The following is a 19,872-nucleotide window of genomic DNA, read 5'->3' on the forward strand; positions in this document are numbered from 1 at the left end:
ACTGCTACTTCTTTTTCTTGTAGTTGTCTAACGCTCAAGAGATTAATTTTGAGTTCAGGTACCCAATACACATTACTAATAGTGTAACGAACCCCATACAAAGTTAATTTCACTCCATCCTTTCTAGTAACTTTCATACTATTATTTTCAAGCTTGACAGTGTAGGAAAAAGTCTTGTCCAAGCTTGAAAACATACCTTCATTTACACACGTATGGTTTGAGCAATCAGAATCTAAGAACCAAGCATCACTCCTTTTTGCTTCATGTCTTTCCATACGAGCCATTAACAGCATTTCATCTTCTCTTCCAGCTCTGCATAATTCAATTCCATACTCATCTTTGGACATTGATATTGAAAATGACCTAAGTCATGACACCTATAACATTCAAGAGTTGCTTTGTTGAAAGTTGATCTTCCTCTTCCGCGTCCTCTACCCCTGTAAGTTCCTCTTCCTCTGTTACTTATTTCCGTTCGACCTTCAACTTTTAGAATTTGCTCCTCTCCATTAATGCTGGATATTCAAAAAAATTGTTCATACACCACTAATGAATTTTGTAATTCATCAATGGACATGTTATCACAATATCTTTGAATTCCTCAATTGATACTACAACATAAGTAAATTTCAATTGATACTACAACATAAGTAAATTTTTCCGTCAGTCAAAGTACATAGAATTTTTTTCTACAATTTTCCTGACAAATCTTCTTCATTACTTCTCATCTTGTTGGAGATTATCATCCCTCTTGCAAAATAATTTTAGAGACAACTCTGCTCTAATACCAATAATCACAATTGCACTTTTCTTGGTAGCAGATTTAGTGATTGTGCGATACTCACTCTCAACACTGAGTGAGTCAAGCCAACTTAGGATCTTGTCGCCTACGACTCAACAACGTATACTAGGTCTCTAGCCCCATTTTAAGAAAGTTTTAGAAAACAGGAGTGAGAAATTTTAAAAGAGAGTTTGAAAACAAGATTGGAAGAAAGATTGAAAACAATGTTATATGACTACAAACAAAAGGCAACATAACGACTTAAATAACATATAACTTTTCGAATAGTGAGAATTTGACAACTAGTCGTATCCCCTTATAATACATTTTGAGACAATTCATGCCTGACAAGCCTAAACGTGATTTCACCGAATGGTCATACAAAATCTAAGTGTGAGAAGTTGACGACTAGTCGCATCCCCCTACATTACAGTCTAGAGTATTTCATGTCTCATGCATAGACAAGTTTCTGCCGAAGTCACTTAAAAAAGACAAGAAAATCATACACAATGAAAGCAATAAAGGAAAGCGATAAAGTTACAAGGCAAGAGTTTTGGCATGTAATGGACATGCAACTTGGACAACACGTCTTGGATAAACATGACCGTGACAGTCACTGGATGTTAGTATCACTTGTCGACTATCAATTGGTTCGATCTCAACCCTGCAAGATCGACCTCCTCCTGCCATAAGTGGTCTCTCAGCTGCAACACGGGGTGGAAGAATGGCAATGGAGAGATTGTCATGAAAACTTTTTTAGTGAACATTGTAAAAACAATGCTTAGGCAAGGCAGCGCTTGAGCATTTTACCCAATCTAATCATAACTAACAATAAATCATTCATCATCCCATCCCATTCCATCCCATCAAACAAAATCAAACAAGCTAAGTCATTTGTCATTTCAATTTCAATTCCTGTCCATAAGGAATTAAAACAAGATCTTGATCCATATGCATCAAAACCTCAAAGGGAGAAGAAAGTTCACAGGCTTGAATGTCACACAACTGTTGGTTGAACTGAGCTAATAATGCCTCTTTCCTTCATTCTTAATACACAGCCATTAGTCAAAGCTAGAGTTCAAGAATTTCAGCAATTCATTTCTTCTGTTTTCCTCTGCTTTGTCTTCCTTTGATTTGTCAAGTTTCAACAAAATCTGAAAGGTAATCATAATAATGAAAACTAGAACTTTGTTACCGACTTGAGTGAGAAGTGCTTTTGGTCAAGGGAAAAGTGTTCTTAGCCATGTCAAAGGCACTCCAAAACATGTGCAAAAACAACTAAGAGATGGATCTTTCACCTTTTTGCCAGAGACAGCACTCCGCCGAGTACCATCATCCTTCTCCCGCAATAAAAACTGTTCAATTAGATGAAGAAACTGCAAAGTTGAGATAAGAGATGTCGAAAAAGAATGAATTGAAAATAAACAATGCTGTGAAGGGAACCTTGGAAAGCGGCACAGGGCCACTACTCTCTTCTGGCTGTTTCTATACATCAACTCCCAATCAACAGCCCGATCATCATGACACGGACCCCAACTCCAATATCAAAGAATCAATCAGTAAATGGTCACAGAAACATCTCATATTATATCCAATTCAGAAACCACTCCAAAAACAAAACCAACTATAGATGCAGTCTAAAGATTGCAGGACTAGAAACAATAAGATCATTTGGCAAATAGATCGATACTTTCAGCCTCAGTCTAAAGGGCTTGTCTTAGAATGGCTCAAATTTTTTAGCCTCAAAGCTTATGCCTTCTTTAGATTATAAGTGGTTTAGAACTTTTATACATGAGGCTTGTGCCTCAATGATGCTTGGAGTCTTTATGCCTCACGTAATGATTAGAAAACTTATATTATCTTGATGCCCATTCTTAAAATATACAAAGGTACATGTCTTACACTATTGCGTTGGGATAAATCAGGCCTACCAAAGACTAAAAATACATTGAAGCAAAAATCTAAGACATTGGATGCATGTGTTAGAAGCTAGATCTCCTTTATCACAATATGTTCTGAAGTAATAAATCAAAAGGGTTCTGAAGTAATAATCAAAAGGATGTTAATACGAGTAAAAGCAGTAAGATATTAAATTTGTTTCATGTATTTATGGATACATAAATCGGTGAGATATAAGTATATTAGAGATCCATGTACTTGGTTAATAATTGAAAAGTCATGGGAGTTAGATTCATTTGATCGATACATGTATTAGATTATTCATACATCACTATAACGATAGTACAAGTATTAGGTAGATTCGTTATTTAATATTTGGTATATGTATGGCAAGGTATTAGATTATTCATATATCACTATAACGATAGTACAAGTATTAGGTAGATTCGTTATTTAATATTTGGTATATGTATGGCAAGGTATTAGATTATTCATATATCACTATAACGATAGTACAAATATTAGGTAGATTCGTTATTTAATATTTGGTATATGTATGGCAAGGTATTAGATTATTCATATATCACTATAACGATAGTACAAGTATTAGGTAGATTCGTTATTTAATATTTGGTATATGTATGGCAAGGTATTAGATTATTCATATATCACTATAACGATAGTACAAATATTAGGTAGATTCGTTATTTAATATTTGGTATATGTATGGCAAGGTATTAGATTATTCATATATCACTATAACGATAATACAAGTATTAGGTAGATTCGTTATTTAATATTTGGTATATGTATGGCAGGAAGGATCTTCCAAAAAAAAACCTATAAAAGATCATCTATGTAGAGATTTATTATCAACTTTGAGATAGAATACATCTATTCTTCCAAATAGCAAAATTTGTCAACAAAATTGGTATCAAAGCTAAGTTAAATATGACTTCATCAAGTTAATTATGGTAAATAGAGTATCCAAATGGAGGCCTTGTTGGGATGATCGGGAGCATGGGATGCGATGATGAATGGATTCAAGGAGGAGATGAAGAAGGAGAAGAAGGCACTATGCACAAGAAAGCTTAAGAGGTATTGGAGAAAGCCTTGCTAGCAGATTTCGAAGCCCTACAACGAAAAGGTTCGAAATCAATTTGTGATTACTTCTACTATATAAACTAGGGTAACAAATGGAGACATGGGGAGAAGGTAGAAGTACAATTTGTAGAGAAAATCCTGGAATCTTTACACTCAAAGTTGACTCTATTGTCGTGACAATTAAAGAATCTCATAATCTTGAGAAGATATCGGCGAAGGAGCCTCAAGGCTCTCTACAAGTTTATGAAGAGGTAAACGTGGTGGTCAAAAGGAAGGACAAGATGGTCACGATAACCACTCTAATGAACAAAGCAGCAACCATATTGATGATAGTAAAGGGAATGGTCGTGGAAGCTATGAGGTGCCTAGCCGAGGCCGCAGTCATGGACATGGTCGACAAGGACTCATCCACGACCACGGCCTCAAGCACGCGCCTCATTGTTTCCATGACTATTCCTTTACTATCATCAACATGATTGCTATTTTATAAATTAGATTAGTTATTGCGATCCCCTCGTCCTCCATTTTGACCACCAAGGCTACCCTTACTCGAGGTAGCCTCCTTTTGAGAAGCCATCCTTCTTTTGGGAAGAGTTGGCTTGCAGTGCTTGCTCCATACGTCTTCTTTCTTCTTTCTCAAGCCTCTTTCTTCATAGACTTGTATAGAGCCTTGAACCTCCTCTACTAATATTTCTTCAAGTTTATTAGATTCTTCAATTTCCACGGCAATGTAGTCAAACCTTGAGTGTAAAAATCTCATAATCTTCTCCACAACTCGTACTTCTTCTACCTTCTCATCATGTCTTCTCATTTCTTACACGATGGGGTTTACACAATGGAAGTAAACACATATTGATGTTGAATCTTCTTGATGTAGAGCCTCAAAATCTACGGGTAAATATTGCAAGCAGATTTTCTTCACTCTATCTAAACCATCAAAGTCTATCTCCAGACCTCCCAAGCGTTCTCAGAAGATTTTGCATGGACGATCAACTCAAACGTGGCGTCATCTACTCTTTGGTGGATTGTGAATAACGCCTTCTTCTCCTTCTTCATCTCCTCCTCCTTGAACTCATACACCACTGTGTCCCATGCTCTCATAGATCCCAACAAGGCCTCCATTCTATTTACTATAATTGGTCCCATGCTCCAATAGGTCCCAACCAGGCCTCTATTTGGATACTCTATTAACCATAATTTGTTTTGTTAAGGGGACATGGGTATGAATTGAACTAGATGAAGTCATAGTTAACTTGGCTCTAATACCAGTTTTATGGACAATTATGAGGAAGAGATGTATTCTATTTTAAAGTTGTCAAGCCTTTTGAAATATCCTCCATAGTCATACATGTACCAAATATTAAATAACAAGTCTATATAATACATGTATTATCATTATGGTGATACATGAATAATCTAATACATGTATCAACCAAATGAATCTGACTCTCATGACTCTTCAATTATTAACTAAGTACATGGATCTCACATGTACATGCATCCCACAAATTCATGTATCCATAAATCTAACATACATAGAGGTTATTTCCATGGCATTTCTCAATTCATCGAAATTACAACATTATCAGCAACAAAGGGAAAAATAGTACACAAGTACAATAGTGGTCTACCTCTTTAGCCTTATGCTTACGCCTTTCATGGTGATGTTTCTAACTTCGCTCCCTCTTCTTATCGATGCACAAATAGTAACAATAACAAGGAGAAATCCACAAGTGAAACTACAAAGCCAAATAGGAAAAGAAATGTTGTGTAAAAACATCTACCGTTTTCGTTCTACCATTCTTCTTATGCCGCTTTGAACGGCCAAACTCTTCAAGCTCACTTTGAGAAGAGCTATTGCTTCTGCAAGTATATACAAGGGCTAGTAAGAATTATCTTGGGTACAAGGCAGGTGCTGTGCAAAAATAATTGACTGGAAAATAAGCAACACCACTCACTCAGACATGATCTTGAAAAGTATAAATTAAGAATCCCAGAAAATATGAAGCACGTCTTCTTCCGACCTCTCTCCCTTTTTCCTTCTCCTATCTGCAAACTCTCTTATTGCTGCTACTTCCAAAGCAATCAAAATGGAACAAACCACTTGAATGAGGAATTAATGATCTGGAACGCTTCATAGTAAACAAGGCTATCTAAGACAAGGGACGCCCCTCGTTCCAGATCTAGAATGAATGAACGAAGTTGTTCCTCGTTCTGATTTGGAACAAATGAACCTCGTTTAAAAACAGACCAAACTAGGCATCTGTCCAGATTGGATTATAACACATTCACCGCCCCATGTGGGAGAGAATTGAATGGGGATAACAGCTGCTGCGGTAATAGAAAATAGCCACCAGAGATTGAAGATTACAAAGTCTCTCCGTTGATGGGTTAAAGATTCAATCCCAAGGGCTGCAGAACAAATTGATGGTAAGATCAGAGGAGGAGACACTGTCGACTGGTTTGGAAGAGGGGGGAAATTTTCTGGTCAACAATTCCGACGAGCCAATGGTTGACAGTGCAATTGGATCATTGGTGATCAGAGTACCGCGTCAAAGGGAGTTGGAACTTAGGAAGGAGAAAGTGGAAGACCATAGCTTGAGAAGAAAGTGGAAGACCATAGCTTGAGAAGAAAGTGCCGACGATTCTGACACCGATGATGAGTGTCACGGTCATGCTCGTCCAAGGCGTGTTGCCCATGGCCGCATGCCCATGACAAGCCCAACCCTTTATGTCTTTTCAACTTCTCCCTACCCAAGGTTATATATTGTAAGCCGTTGTCAACTTCTCTCTTGCTTGCTTATATAACGTCTCTTTCAAAAATCTCTCTCTGCCCTCGCTTTCTAAAACTTTCTCTTAAAACCGAGGCTAGAGGCTCGAGCATACGTCGCTTGGCCGTAGGCGACGCAAGAACGAATTGGCTTAGCTCACTTGTCGTTGGAAAGTGAGTGCCGCACAATCGCAAGTCCGCTACCATTAAAAGTGCGATTGTGACAATGAGCAGGCCAGAGAAAAGCAGAATGAAGACACTCAATAAAAGAATCATACTTAGCCAGCACAACAACATACATCCATCCATTTAACCACCACATCAATTGTTTGTCAGCAAACGTCAGTCAAATTGGTTTACAACCATTTAGAACAAATCATTTGGAACAATCTTTCAAATCACCGGATCAAATAGACACCAAACTCAAAAATGGAGACTATTTGCCCAAAGTTTAAATATAACAGAAGATGCCATAAATTCTTCGCTTCCTAAACAGAAAATGCCATAAATTTCAAATTCATAACCAGGAGTTGAAGTTCTCATGCCAAGCAATTCTGATTGGCAACCTAATCATAACTAAGAGCACATAAATCACAAGACCTCCAGAATGACAAAAAAAGAACAGATTAGAAAAGAGTATCAACTATCGCATAAAACTCGCAGTTTGCTTCAAACTCTAATCAATAGCAACCAAACAACAACCAAGGTAAAAAGAACATAATAAAAAGATCAGAAACCACAGAGGAAAAGCATACTAAGAGAAAAAATTTACATGTTCAGGTTACCGGGAGTAATGGAATCGGAGTCAGATGAAGAGAGAGAGTCGGAGGAGGAGCGGCGGTGCCTGCGACGGCGTTTAGAATGAGAGCGAGATTTCTTGCGAATCCTAAGCGTGGCCCGATCTTTTTGACGGCGAATTCCCCGGCGATGGCGAACACGAGAAAGAAGAAGACGATGAGTCGGAAGAGTAGGATGTTGCCAACGAAGACGAGGACGCCATTGGAGAGAGTGGGAGATTATGGTTTCGAAAAGGACCAAAGGGCTAGCCGCTAAGGAAAGGGACGGGATGGCGTCATGGGGTTCATACCCAACTTTTAGTTTGGGCATTTGTGGATTTGATAGTTGAGGTTTTTTTGATTTGCTTGATTTTGCGCAATCACCGACTCGAAATGGACTACCAAAGAGCAAATGTCGGCATATCTACATCATTCAAGTAAACAAAGATTTGTCCTGAAGTTGTAAACAAAGATTCTCACTTGTTAGACCACGTGAAGTTGTAAACAAAGATTCTCACTTGTTAGACCATGTGAAGTTGTAAACAAAGATTCTCACTTGTTAGACCACCGCACCGCTCTGGCTCAGCCCTGTGTCGTGATGATCGGGTTGGGGTTGGCTCAACCCTGTGTCGTGATGATCGGGTTGGGGTTGGCTCGGGCCTATGTCGTGATGATCGGGTTGGGGTTGGCTCGGGCCTATGTCGTGATGATCGGGTCGGGGTTGGCTCGGCCCTGTTCGTGATGACCGGGTTGGCTCGGCCCTGTGTCGTGATGATTCAGGTTGGCTCTGCCCTGTGTTGTGATGACTGGGTTGGCTCTGCCCTGTGTCGTGATGATCGGGATGGCTCTGCCCTGTGTCGTGATGATCGGGTTGGCTCTGCCCTGTGTCGTGATGACCGGGTTGGCTCTACCCTGTGTCGCTCTACCCCGTGTCGTGATGACCAGGCTGGCTCTGCCCTGTGTCGCTCTACCCCATGTCGTGATGACCAGGCTGGCTTTGCCCTGTGTCGCTCTACCCTGTGTCGTGATGACCAGGCTGGCTCTGCCCTGTGTCGCTCTACCCTGTGTCGTGATGACCAGGCTGGCTCTGCCCTGTGTCGCTCTGCCTCGTGTCGTGATGACCGGGCTGACTTTGCCCCGTGTCGTGATGATCGGGTTGGCTCTACCCTATGTCGCTCTACCCCGTGTCGTGATGACCGGGCTGGCTCTACCCTGTGTTGCTCTACCCTGTGTCGTGATGACTGGGCTGGCTCTGCCCTGTGTTGCTCTACCCCGTGTCGTGATGATCGGGCTGGCTCTGCCCTGTGTCGCTCTACCCCGTGTCGTGATGACCGGGCTGGCTCTGCCCTATGTCGCTCTACCCCGTGTCGTGATGACCGGGCTGGCTCTACCCTGTGTTGCTCTACCCTGTGTCGTGATGACTGGGCTGGCTCTGCCCTGTGTTGCTCTACCCCGTGTCGTGATGACCGGGCTGGCTCTGCCCTGTGTCGCTCTACCCCGTGTCGTGATGACCGGGCTGGCTCTGCCCTGTGTCGCTCTACCCCGTGTCGTGATGACCGGGCTGGCTCTGCCCCGTGTCGTGATGACTGGGCTGGCTTTGCCCTGTGTCGCTCTGCCCCGTGTCGTGATGATCAGGCTGGCTCTGCCCTGTGTCGCTCTGCCCCAAGAGAAGTAACTGACGGACGACCAAACCACAAGAGAAGTAAATGACGGACGACCAAACCACAAGAGAAGTAAATGACGGACGACCAAACCACAAGAGAAGTAACTAACAGATGATTTATTAATAATAAAATGGGGGAAAATGTCCGAATCCAAACTCTTACAAAATGGAAAAATTGCAAACAATTAACCATTTTATAAATTAAAAAAAAAAAAAAATCAACTCGTACTAACACACGGCTTTTACGGCCTTAAGCCTGGTCGCCGGCCGCCGGCCGCCATTTCAAAAGAATTAAAAAATGTTGGTAACCAAAATCAATGAGCTACACCTCACTGTGTCCTTTCATTGTCAACCCCGGCGCGTACGGTGTTCCGGTGGCCTTTATCCATCTATCTCCCAATAAAAACCTACTCGCCGTGAAATCCACCGCATGCGCCGGCGTAAGAACCTTCACCCCCCTCCATTTCACCCTCTTCGACTTGTCCGACCCTGGCCCGTAGTTCCGAAACTCCGTGTAAAAGCATGTCTTCAACCCCCAGTCGCCGCTCCACGGCAGCCACCCGTCTGGATGAATCACATCGTCGATGTATGATTCCATGATGATCGTTCTTGAATATTCCTTCCACGGTCTCCCGAGGAAGGATCGGAACTCATTTTTCACTGGGGCGAGGTCCGTGTCCGCCTTGAAGGTGCAGTTTTGGATGATTAGGGCGGAGGGTTGTCGCCGCTCCTTCCGGCCGTGTGCTGTGACGATGTTTTGTTGATTTGAAAGCGGCTTGCGGATTAGGAAGATACAGTTTTGGAAGACGACGGCTGCATCGCCAAAGATGAAGTCGATGGTGCCAGAGACGATGCAGTCTCTGTAGAATTGTCGCAAGGTGTGGACGTAGAGTGTGTCTTGGTAGCCATGCATCTCGCAGTTGAAGAATATGGCTTTGTCTGCTTGGACTCGTAATGCTACTGCTTGGTGCTTGTGTGGTCCTGCCGTGTTCACAAACCCTATGTCTCTTGCTAGGAAGTGCTCCGCCGTCGCAGCTGCATGCAATTATTTGAACTAATATCAAGCATCGGGACATAGCTGCATGCAATTACTTGAACTAATATCAGGCATCGGGACACAGCTGCATGCAATTACTTGAACTAATATCAAGTATCGGGACACAGCTGTATGCAATTACTTGAACTAATATCAAGCATCGGGACACAGCTGCATGCAATTACTTGAACTAATATCAAGCATCGGGACACAGCTGCATGCAATTACTTGAACTAATATCAAGCATCGGGACACAGCTGCATGCAATTACTTGGAACTAATATCAAGCATGAGGACACAGCATCGGGACACAGCTGCATGCAATTACTTGAACTAATAAACTGAACTCGGGTCAATATCAGCAATGCAAGTTCATCCATAGATAACCTAACTTGGGTCAATATCAGTAATGCAAGTTCATCCATAGATAACCTAACTCGGGTCAAGCAATGCAAGTTCATCCAAAGATAACCTAACTCGGGTCAAGCAATGCAAGTTCATCCAAAGATAACCTAATTTTATAGAGGTATGACACAATCAAATACGAAATTAGTATACTGACCAAAGGTTGCAGTTTTGAATGTGGTTATGCCATCGACGAAGTTCTTCTGGCCACTGATGATCGTCTTTTTCGGGCCATCACCAACGAGCATCAAATGGGTGATGGATTTTTTAATGTTCACGTATTCCTTATACACTCCTTCCTTGATATGAATCACAAAAGTTTCGTTGTTCTTCCTCTTTGGAACTTTGTCAATAGCTGATTGAATGCTGTTGAAATCCCCACTTCCATCCACAGCCACCACAAAGTTTGCCTTCACTTTCCCCTTAGCCGCCAGTAGCCGCCGTATCCCGGGGTCCGCCCACTCGGGATAATCGTCGTGCCCGACGAAAACAGGAGCATCGAGAAGTCGCCGTCGGCCGATCCCTGGCACCTTCAAATCTGTCAACATGGACGAGATCTCGGTCACCATCGCCAATCCATTGCTACTCAACCGCATCGACGTCTTCAACGCCTTCTTCATCTTCTTCGACGCATCCCCCGTCGTGTTTTCAAACGAATCCAAGCAAGTTTCCTACACCAATTCAAAAATTTATCATAACCCAAACAGTTTCCCACACCAATTCAAAAATTTACCACAACTCATCAACTTTAAACGAACAACACTCGTCCACGTAACAGTTTCCCACACCAATTCAAAAATTTACCACAACCCACCAATTTTAAACGAACAACACTCGTCCACGTAACAGTTTCCCACACCAATTCAAAAATTTACCACAACCCACCAATTTTAAACGAACAACACTCGTCCACGTAACAGTTTCCCACACCAATTCAAAAATTTACCACAACCCACCAACTTTAAACGAACAACACTCGTCCACGTAACAGTTTCCCACACCAATTCAAAAATTTACCACAACCCACCAACATTAAACGAACAAAACTCGCCCAGGTAACAGTTTCCCACACCAATTCAAAAATTTATCACAACCCACCACCAACTTTAAACGAACAAAACTCGCCCAGGTAACAGTTTCCCACACCAATTCAAAAATTTATCACAACCCACCACCAACTTTAAACGAACAAAACTCGCCCAGGTAACAGTTTCCCACACCAATTCAAAAATTTATCACAACCCACCACCAACTTTAAACGAACAAAACTCGCCCAGGTAACAGTTTCCCACACCAATTCAAAAATTTATCACAACCCACCACCAACTTTAAACGAACAAAACTCGCCCAGGTAACAGTTTCCCACACCAATTCAAAAATTTATCACAACCCACCACCAACTTTAAACGAACAAAACTCGCCCAGGTAACAGTTTCCCACACCAATTCAAAAATTTATCACAACCCACCACCAACTTTAAACGAACAAAACTCGCCCAGGTAACAGTTTCCCACACCAATTCAAAAATTTATCACAACCCACCACCAACTTTAAACGAACAAAACTCGCCCAGGTAACAGTTTCCCACACCAATTCAAAAATTTATCACAACCCACCACCAACTTTAAACGAACAAAACTCGCCCAGGTAACAGTTTCCCACACCAATTCAAAAATTTATCACAACCCACCACCAACTTTAAACGAACAAAACTCGCCCAGGTAACAGTTTCCCACACCAATTCAAAAATTTATCACAACCCACCACCAACTTTAAACGAACAAAACTCGCCCAGGTAACAGTTTCCCACACCAATTCAAAAATTTATCACAACCCACCACCAACTTTAACCGAACAAAACTCCCCTAGGTAACAGTTTCCCACACCAATTCAAAAATTTATCACAACCCACCACCAACTTTAAACGAACAAAACTCGCCCAGGTAACAGTTTCCCACACCAATTCAAAAATTTATCACAACCCACCAACTTTAAACGAACAAAACTCGCCCAGGTAAAAGTTTCCCACCCCACAAAAATTTATCATAACCTATCAACTTTAAACGAACAAAACTCGCCCACGTAAGATTACCTGGTACGTAATGGTGGCACTGAGCCAAATCTTAAGATCGATCAACACCTCATCGAGGTGCGTAGTGTCAAAATCACCAAACCTACTCATCGAGAATTTAAGCTCGTCGATGGCGAAGTCCATGAGCTCCTTACAGCCAGCAAGGGCTTGGGAGGCTCTAGGGTCTTGCTCAAGTTGTTGCAAGGTGACAGATTGTTTAGCTGCGGCTTGAAGTAACTTCATGGCAGCTTTGAACCCAGCTTTAACCAATTCATGTGGGTCAGCAGAGTTGTTAGCATTAGACTTAAGACTATCAACACAGTCCTTTTTATAATCAGTGGTTTGGCAAATGGATTTAATGGCTTTCACCGACGCAGATATTTCATTGGATTTGGTTCCGGTGGTCGGACCGCCCGCTTCTTCGCTGTTTAGGTTAACCCCGACCGTGACCGCCACCACCATTGCGACTAGTAACATCGACGAGACGCCGATGATGGCGTATCGCTTATTGTTCCCGGAATCATCTTCATCATAAGCCATGTTGTTGTGTCTTTGTTTTTTACTTTGAATTACCCAAAAGGGGTTATTTTTTCCTCCTTTGTTTGTACAATCTCTCCCTCAAGAAGGGTAAAAAGAGGGTGAAAATTTTATTAGAAGTAAAAAGTAAAAAGTAAAAAAAGGGTTTTGACGCTAGTTGGGGACCTTCCTCTTAGAAGCCCCTTCTAGATGTGGGATTTGATGAGGATTTGAAGAGAGGGAGAGATTATAAAGAAGCTGAACCCTTTGGTTTCAAAATTCAGTTGAAACTGTCCTCAAAACTTGGTGGCACACAAGACAGGAGCTCGGAGACATTTAAGGTTGTTCTGTTTTTCTTTACTAAAAATGGAAGCTTGCCCTGGTACATTTTTAACCAATATTGTTATTAAAATTAAAGATTTTGAGGAGAGACGTATTAGATATTGTTTAATGTAGGAGACCAAAAATATTATAATGTTACTGTTATGTAATGTCTTTGGGTCGGGAACGAGAAGAATAACATGAATGAATATAAAAATGATCGGTGAGTAGCCCACTTGGAAAGTCACTGTTACTTAACGTAGAAAATGTGTCGTATGTGGGCTAGCCACCTACGACATATGTAATATATATGTGGGCTAGTCATAAATGGCTTTCAATCATATCTGGGGGCAGTTGATAATGTGTCATGATATATATATATATGATATCACTATGATAATGTGTCATGTGTGATATATATATATATGTGGGCTAGCCATAAATGGCTTTCAATCATATCTCGGGGCAGTTGATAATGTGTCGTGACTGCATGCCTATCGACTACGATATATATGTGAGCTAGTCATAACTCTCAATCACATTTATGAACGGTTGAGTCCCTTAGGTTAAATTAAAGAACATTGTTATCAAAATTAAAGATTCTGAGTAGAGACGTATTAGATACTGTTTGATGTCGGAGACTAGAAATATTATAGTCTTACTATTATGTAGTTTCTTTGTCAGAAGCTATGGAAACTCGGGTATGGTCTGGAAAGAGAAGAATAGCATGAATGAGTATAAAAATACTCGGTGAGTAGCCATTTGCAAGGTCATTGTTACTTAACATAGAAAAATTTATGTGCTTTTGATACTCGATTCCAAATTTTCAAATGGGTTTTTTTCTAAGTTGAGTCGGGATACTTTATTTGATTAGTACAGTCGAGAGAATCATAAATTATTCTAATTGATAATATTAATCTCGATACCCCCAAAAATAGATCTAATTCTACTTTAGGCTCCAAATTTTTTATAACTAAATCAATCTGTCTTGGGCGAAAGAGAAGAGGATACGTCGATCAGGGGAGAGAACGGAGAAATATCATATAACCCGATATATCTGACAAGTCACACTATAGGCCAACGCACGATGCTTCTTCATCTCTAGGACTTGGAAAAGAGATTTTTGGAATACCAACAGGCATTAAAACGAACAAAAAAAGAATTTAGTACTATAGTTCACTTTGATGTGGAAGCGTAACAACGGGTTTATTGTCTTAATAAATAAGATTGACCTTTCTTATCATATTTTATCGACACATTTTGGGCCTCGATTGTCCATTCAAATTTACCTTGAAGCATAACAATCATACTTTTAAGCTTAACTAGTCTGGATGTGCAAGTAGCTAGAACCCCGCCAAGCCAACTAAGTTGTTTATGTTTGTATAAGGAAAAAGGGGGCGAGAATTCCGACGACTCACCGAAATTCTCGTACCCTCACCCTACACGTTTCTCTAACACCAAGAACACGCCAACGACTTTCAGAAGCACCTCACAGAATCCACCTGCAATGAAAAATAGTAGGATACATAGGGAAAACAAGGGAGAAGAAGAAAAGACTGTTGAATTACCTTGCGACGAGCACGACGCCAACAACCACCCCATCGAGACTCACGACATCATATAGTGTAGAGAACGTCATGGAAGAGAGGACTAACGAGCCAAGGAACACCTTGATGCACACGAGTGATTACCACCAATCAGTGTTGTAGCTTTGTTAAGAATAAAGGTTCGTTGAGACTTCGAGAAAAGAAAACTTATTGTTGATATATTCATCGAGTCATATTTTTAAACATAGTTCTCATTTCCAATTATAGGAAAGAAAAACATATCCAAAGATTTAAATTTCTAAGCCTATAACATATGGATGTTTAATTACTCAATCCCAATGTGAATTTAACCCCGGTTTTTGGTAACCATGTTCGACCGTTAATGAAGCGCATAGGAGTGAAGAACCTAGCTACAGCGGTGTCTCGGATATTGTGGTACCCGGGCCATTTGACCCGACCCGAAAGGGATGCACCGGGTCCATAGTTTTTGAACTCTCCATACCACAATGTGCCTAAAGCAAAATTACCATACCACTCAAGCCATCCTCTAGGTTGTACCAAGCCACTCATGTAAGTGTTCAAGAAGACTGTCCTTGAGTATAGCTTCCATGGTCTTCCAAGATATGTTGGTTGAGTTGCGTAAATAAAGCTGTCTTGGATCGAAAACCCCGTACTCTGGTGCGGGGATTTTCGACCTTGAGCGGTGATCGTGACCTTCTGAAGCGGGAGCGGAACTCTAGTGTAGATATTACATTTTTGGAACACTGCTGCCCCGTTGCCGAAGATGTAGTCTATCGTGCCGTAAATGTTACATTCCCTGTAAAATTGGCGTAGGGAGTGGACGTAGAGCGTGTCTTGGTAGCCTTCAAAGCTGCACCGATAGAAGGCTGATTGATCAGAGTCGACTCGAAGTGCCACTGCCTGATGGTTTTGTGGTCCAGCCGTGTTGCGAAATGTCATGTCTCTTGCTATGAATCCCTTCCCGGAAACAGCTACATAGAAAAACATGTCAGTCTTAAACCGAGTCAAAACAATATCATGATAAAAATCACGACTCTTCACAATGGTATGACATTATCCACTTTTAGCATAAGCTCTCGTGGCTTTGTTTTGGTTTTCCCAAAATGTCTCATACCAATGGAGACTTATAAACCCATGATTTTCCACTAAATTAACCAATGTGGGACTCCCTCCCAACGACTCAACACATCATGCATATAACTACTCACCAACCGTTGCAGTTCTGAACGTAGTCCATCCTTGAAGAAAATTGCGACTTCCCGTCACTACTGTTTCTCCGACACCATCTCCGATAAACATTATGTTGGTTTTCTTTCGCTTCATGTCGATATTTTCTTTGTAAACTCCCTTCTTTATATATATGATGTACCTTCTATTGCTATAATTTGGAGCTTCGTTTACCGCCTCCGTGATGGAACGAAAATCTCCGCTTCCATCCAAAGCAACATTTGCATCCACACGAGCGCTACGTGGATGAGATTTCACGAGCTCATGCTCGTTATCCGTCATCCAATCTGGAAATTCCGAACTCTTGGTTATCTCTATCGTTTCATTCCGTGGGGGTTGAAACGGCGAGCTGTGTAATTGAGTATACAATGCCAAGACATTGCTAATGAGAAGCGTAACTTGCTTCAAACTACCTCTAATGAAGCCTACAAGATGTCTGTCCGTGCCCTCAAAGCCTTCAAGGCATGTGTCTTGGTTGCTAAGAGCAGCACTCAGCCATGCTTTTAGATTCCCTTCGTCCGAAGCCTCGTTTTTGCCTGTACGAATCCTTTTCATCTCGGCTAACGACCAAGCGAGCTCGGAAACAGAGAAATCGAGAAGCTCCTTGCAGTCCTCGATCGCCATTTCTTCCCGGTAGCTAAACGAGAACGTGCTGAACTTTGTTATGGACTCTATGGCTCGTCTCGCTTCGTTAAGCGTTGCTCTAATTGCAGCACTCAAGACAGAGCTTGGATTTGAGTTGACACTTCGTCCTAGCTCATGTTGTATGTTCGAAATGCACGAATTTCGATCTTCCATATCGGAACAAATCTGAGAAATCATAGACTGTGTAACGTTATTTTGCTCGTTCGGGTAGATAACATCGATGCACGAAACTCGTAATGTAGGAAGGAGGATGCATATAAAAAGATGAATGGCTAAAGAAACTCTTAACATGATTGAAAAGGAAGGAAAAGAAGGAGATTTTTTTCCTCGTGTGTGGGAAACTTTTGCACATATATAATAAAAAAAAGCAGAGGAATTGATTGAATATACCTTTTCTCTTGACATGGTTCAAGTTATGCTTCGCTTTATTCCTTCCCATTGGATTCTTCTCTAAAGCCTCATGGTGAAGAAAAAACTGAAACATGTAGTAGAAAGACGTCAAGTAATGAATCTATTCGTAAATGATTCCCCAATGTCACTATTGCAATCCCACGTCGTTGAAGGGAACGAAATAGTTCGATAGATATCAATTTATATGCATCTCATGCTCAAAATGGACAATATCGTATCATTGTGGAGGTTTGTGATTCCTAACTAGTATCAGAATCATGCCCTTAACTTAGCCATGTCAATAGAATCCTAAAGTGTTAAACAAACAAGTTGTGTGTCTCGAAAATGTAGTCAAAAGTGACTAAGCGTCAAACAAATGGTGTACTTTGTTCGAGGGCTCCATACGCTTCAGGGGAGGCTCTATGGTGTACTTTGTTCGAGGGGAGGATTGTCGGGAGAGGAGTCCCACATCGGCTAATTAATGGGTTGATCCTGGGTTTATAAGTAAGGAATCCTATCTCCATTGGTATGAGTCTTTTGGGAAAATCAAAAGCAAAGCCATGAGAGTTTATGCTCAAAGTAGACAATATCATATCATTGTGAAAGTTCGTGATTCCTAACATGGTATCAGAGTCATGCCCTTAACTTAGTCATGTCAATAGAATCCTCAAATGTCGAACAAAGAAGTTATATACCTCGAAAATGTAATTAAAAGTGACTAAGTGTCGAACAAAGGGTGTACTTTGTTCGAGGGCTCTATATGCCTCAGGTGAGGCTCTATGATGTACTTTGTTCGAGGGGAGGATTGTTGGAAGAGGAGTCCCACATCAGCTAATTAAGGGGTTGATCATGAGTTTATAAGTAAGGAATACTATCTCCATTGGTACAAGCCCTTTTGGAAAAACCAAAAGCAAAGCCGTGAGAGCTTATGCTCAAAGTGGACAATATCATATCATTGTGAAGGTCCGTGATTCCTAACATAGTATCAGAGTCATGCCCTTAACTTAGTATGTCAATAGAATCCTCAAATGTTGAACAAGGGGACTAAGTGTCGAACAAAGGGTGTACTTTGTTCTTTGTTCGAGGAGAGGAGTCCCACATCGGCTAATTAAGGGATTGATCGTGGGTTTATAAGTAAGGAATCCTATCTCTATTGGTATGAGTCTTTTGGGAAAACCAAAAGCAAAGTCACGAGAGTTTATGCTCAAAGTGGACAATATCATATCATTGTGAAGGTCCGTGATTCCTAACATAGTATCAGAGCCATGCCCTTAACTTAGTATGTCAATAGAATCCTCAAATGTTGAACAAAGGGTGTACTTTGTTCGAGGAGAGGAGTCCCACATCGACTAATTAAGGGATTGATCGTGGGTTTATAAGTAAAGAATACTATCTCCATTGGTATGAGGCATTTTGGGAAACCAAAAGCAAAGTCACGCGAGCTTATTCTCAAAGTAGACAACATCATATCACTGTGGAGGTTCGTGATTCCTAACATACATATCGAACATGACAAACAAGTATGCACAAGAAATCTAATCCAGCAACCCCAAGCATTCAGAATTTCAAGCATATATGAGGAGAGCACAAACCTGAAAGATGCATGCAACTAGAGTTTCTTGATATGGAGGCAAGCAGGTTCATTAAAAGCACTTTAAAGGATTCTAAACTACAAAAATAATGGCTGATATTTAGCCAAATATTATGAAGATTTGAAAAGTGATTTAAAATAGTTAAAGACACTCTTTAGCATAGTGAATAAACAATCCCTTTACTTTAGAAGCTACTTTCTGAAAGGTAGGGAATAAGATAAGCAAATAGCTTACTATTATAACAATTACTTCATAATGAAATCCATGTACCTGTTGCAAATTCTGAGCGTAAAGGTGCCCAAATTGTGATCACTGTTTCAAATCCAAATCTACTGATCTTTTACAACCGGAAAGAACGCTGCCCCGTGTCTGGCTCTGATACCGTTTGTAGCAGCCTAAGTCCACCGCTAGTAGCTATTGTTCTCTTTGAGCTTTCCCTTTCAGATTTTCACTCAACGTTTTAAAATGCGTCCGTCAGGGAGAGGTTTCCACCCCCTTATAAGGAATGTTTCGTTCACCTCTCCAACCGATGTGGGATCTCACAATCCATCCTCCTTGGGAGCCTAGCATCTTCATTGGCCCACTACCCGGTGTTTGGGTCTGATACCATTTGTAGCAACCCAAGCCCACTGCTAGTAGATATTGTCTTCTCTGGGCTTCCCCTCAAGGTTTTAAAACACGCCCGTTAAGGAGAGGTTTCCACACCCTTGTAAGGAATGTTTCGTTCCCCTCTCCAACCGATGTGGGATCTCACAATCCATCCCCCTTGGGAGCCCAGCGTCCTTGCTGGCACACTACCCGATGTCTGGCTCTGATACCATTTATAGCAGCCTAAGCCCACCGCTAGCAGATATGTCCTTTTTGAGCTTTCCTTTCCGGACTTCCCCTCAAGGTTTTAAAACGCATCCGTTAGGGAGAGGTTTCCACACCCTTATAAAGAATGTTTCGTTCCCCTCTCTGATCGATGTGGGATCTCATAATCCATCTGTAACGACCCTAAATTTACACATATCTAGAGTCGCCACTAACGTCTCATGCTCATCTCTAATGCAGAATAAAAACCTAAGCATGCTCATCTTTATTAGCGGAAAAATTTAAAACTTCAGAATAC

At 41.2% G+C, this 19,872-nt stretch overlaps 4 protein-coding genes across 9 annotated transcripts; 1 reads left to right on the plus strand and 3 right to left on the minus strand.

Moving 5' to 3' along the window:
• Window positions 1–1,072: 1,072 nt before the first annotated feature.
• On the minus strand, window positions 1,073–7,712 carry LOC111779964. 5 transcript variants are annotated; one of them, XM_023660186.1, is made up of 6 exons: window positions 7,337–7,709; window positions 5,566–5,644; window positions 5,413–5,469; window positions 2,222–2,314; window positions 2,077–2,133; window positions 1,073–1,932 (listed from the first exon to the last, which is right to left on the minus strand). In XM_023660186.1, exons 1-6 carry the CDS (start codon window positions 7,656–7,658, stop codon window positions 1,923–1,925), a joined length of 618 nt encoding a protein of 205 aa, XP_023515954.1. In that variant the 5' UTR covers window positions 7,659–7,709; the 3' UTR covers window positions 1,073–1,922. The 5 variants fall into 5 exon arrangements, 1 of the variants encoding a protein (XP_023515954.1); XR_002812769.1 differs by lacking the exon at window positions 7,337–7,709 and adding an exon at window positions 5,740–6,519 and having other exon boundaries at window positions 2,222–5,469; XR_002812768.1 differs by lacking the exon at window positions 7,337–7,709 and adding an exon at window positions 5,740–6,519 and having other exon boundaries at window positions 5,413–5,644.
• A 356-nt stretch (window positions 7,713–8,068) lies between these two features.
• LOC111780471 (keratin-associated protein 4-12-like) lies at window positions 8,069–9,037 on the plus strand. The gene has a single exon (XM_023660891.1). It carries the CDS (start codon window positions 8,069–8,071, stop codon window positions 9,035–9,037), a length of 969 nt encoding a protein of 322 aa, XP_023516659.1.
• A 187-nt stretch (window positions 9,038–9,224) lies between these two features.
• Window positions 9,225–13,042, minus strand: LOC111779953 (putative pectinesterase/pectinesterase inhibitor 28). The gene is made up of 3 exons (XM_023660173.1): window positions 12,524–13,042; window positions 10,589–11,102; window positions 9,225–10,025 (listed from the first exon to the last, which is right to left on the minus strand). Exons 1-3 carry the CDS (start codon window positions 13,040–13,042, stop codon window positions 9,313–9,315), a joined length of 1,746 nt encoding a protein of 581 aa, XP_023515941.1. The 3' UTR covers window positions 9,225–9,312.
• Window positions 13,043–15,077: 2,035 nt separating this feature from the next.
• On the minus strand, window positions 15,078–19,188 carry LOC111779955 (putative pectinesterase/pectinesterase inhibitor 22). 2 transcript variants are annotated; one of them, XM_023660177.1, is made up of 4 exons: window positions 19,032–19,188; window positions 17,170–17,254; window positions 16,116–16,944; window positions 15,078–15,878 (listed from the first exon to the last, which is right to left on the minus strand). In XM_023660177.1, the coding sequence occupies exons 2-4, from the start codon at window positions 17,182–17,184 to the stop codon at window positions 15,208–15,210; spliced, it is 1,515 nt and encodes a 504-aa protein (XP_023515945.1). In that variant the 5' UTR covers window positions 17,185–17,254; window positions 19,032–19,188; the 3' UTR covers window positions 15,078–15,207. The 2 variants fall into 2 exon arrangements, with proteins under 2 accessions (XP_023515945.1, XP_023515943.1); XM_023660175.1 differs by lacking the exons at window positions 17,170–17,254; window positions 19,032–19,188 and having other exon boundaries at window positions 16,116–17,087.
• Window positions 19,189–19,872: the final 684 nt, after the last annotated feature.

Source organism: Cucurbita pepo, chromosome LG18, assembly GCF_002806865.2.
Source record: "Cucurbita pepo subsp. pepo cultivar mu-cu-16 chromosome LG18, ASM280686v2, whole genome shotgun sequence".
Classification (NCBI taxonomy): Eukaryota; Viridiplantae; Streptophyta; class Magnoliopsida; order Cucurbitales; family Cucurbitaceae; genus Cucurbita; species Cucurbita pepo.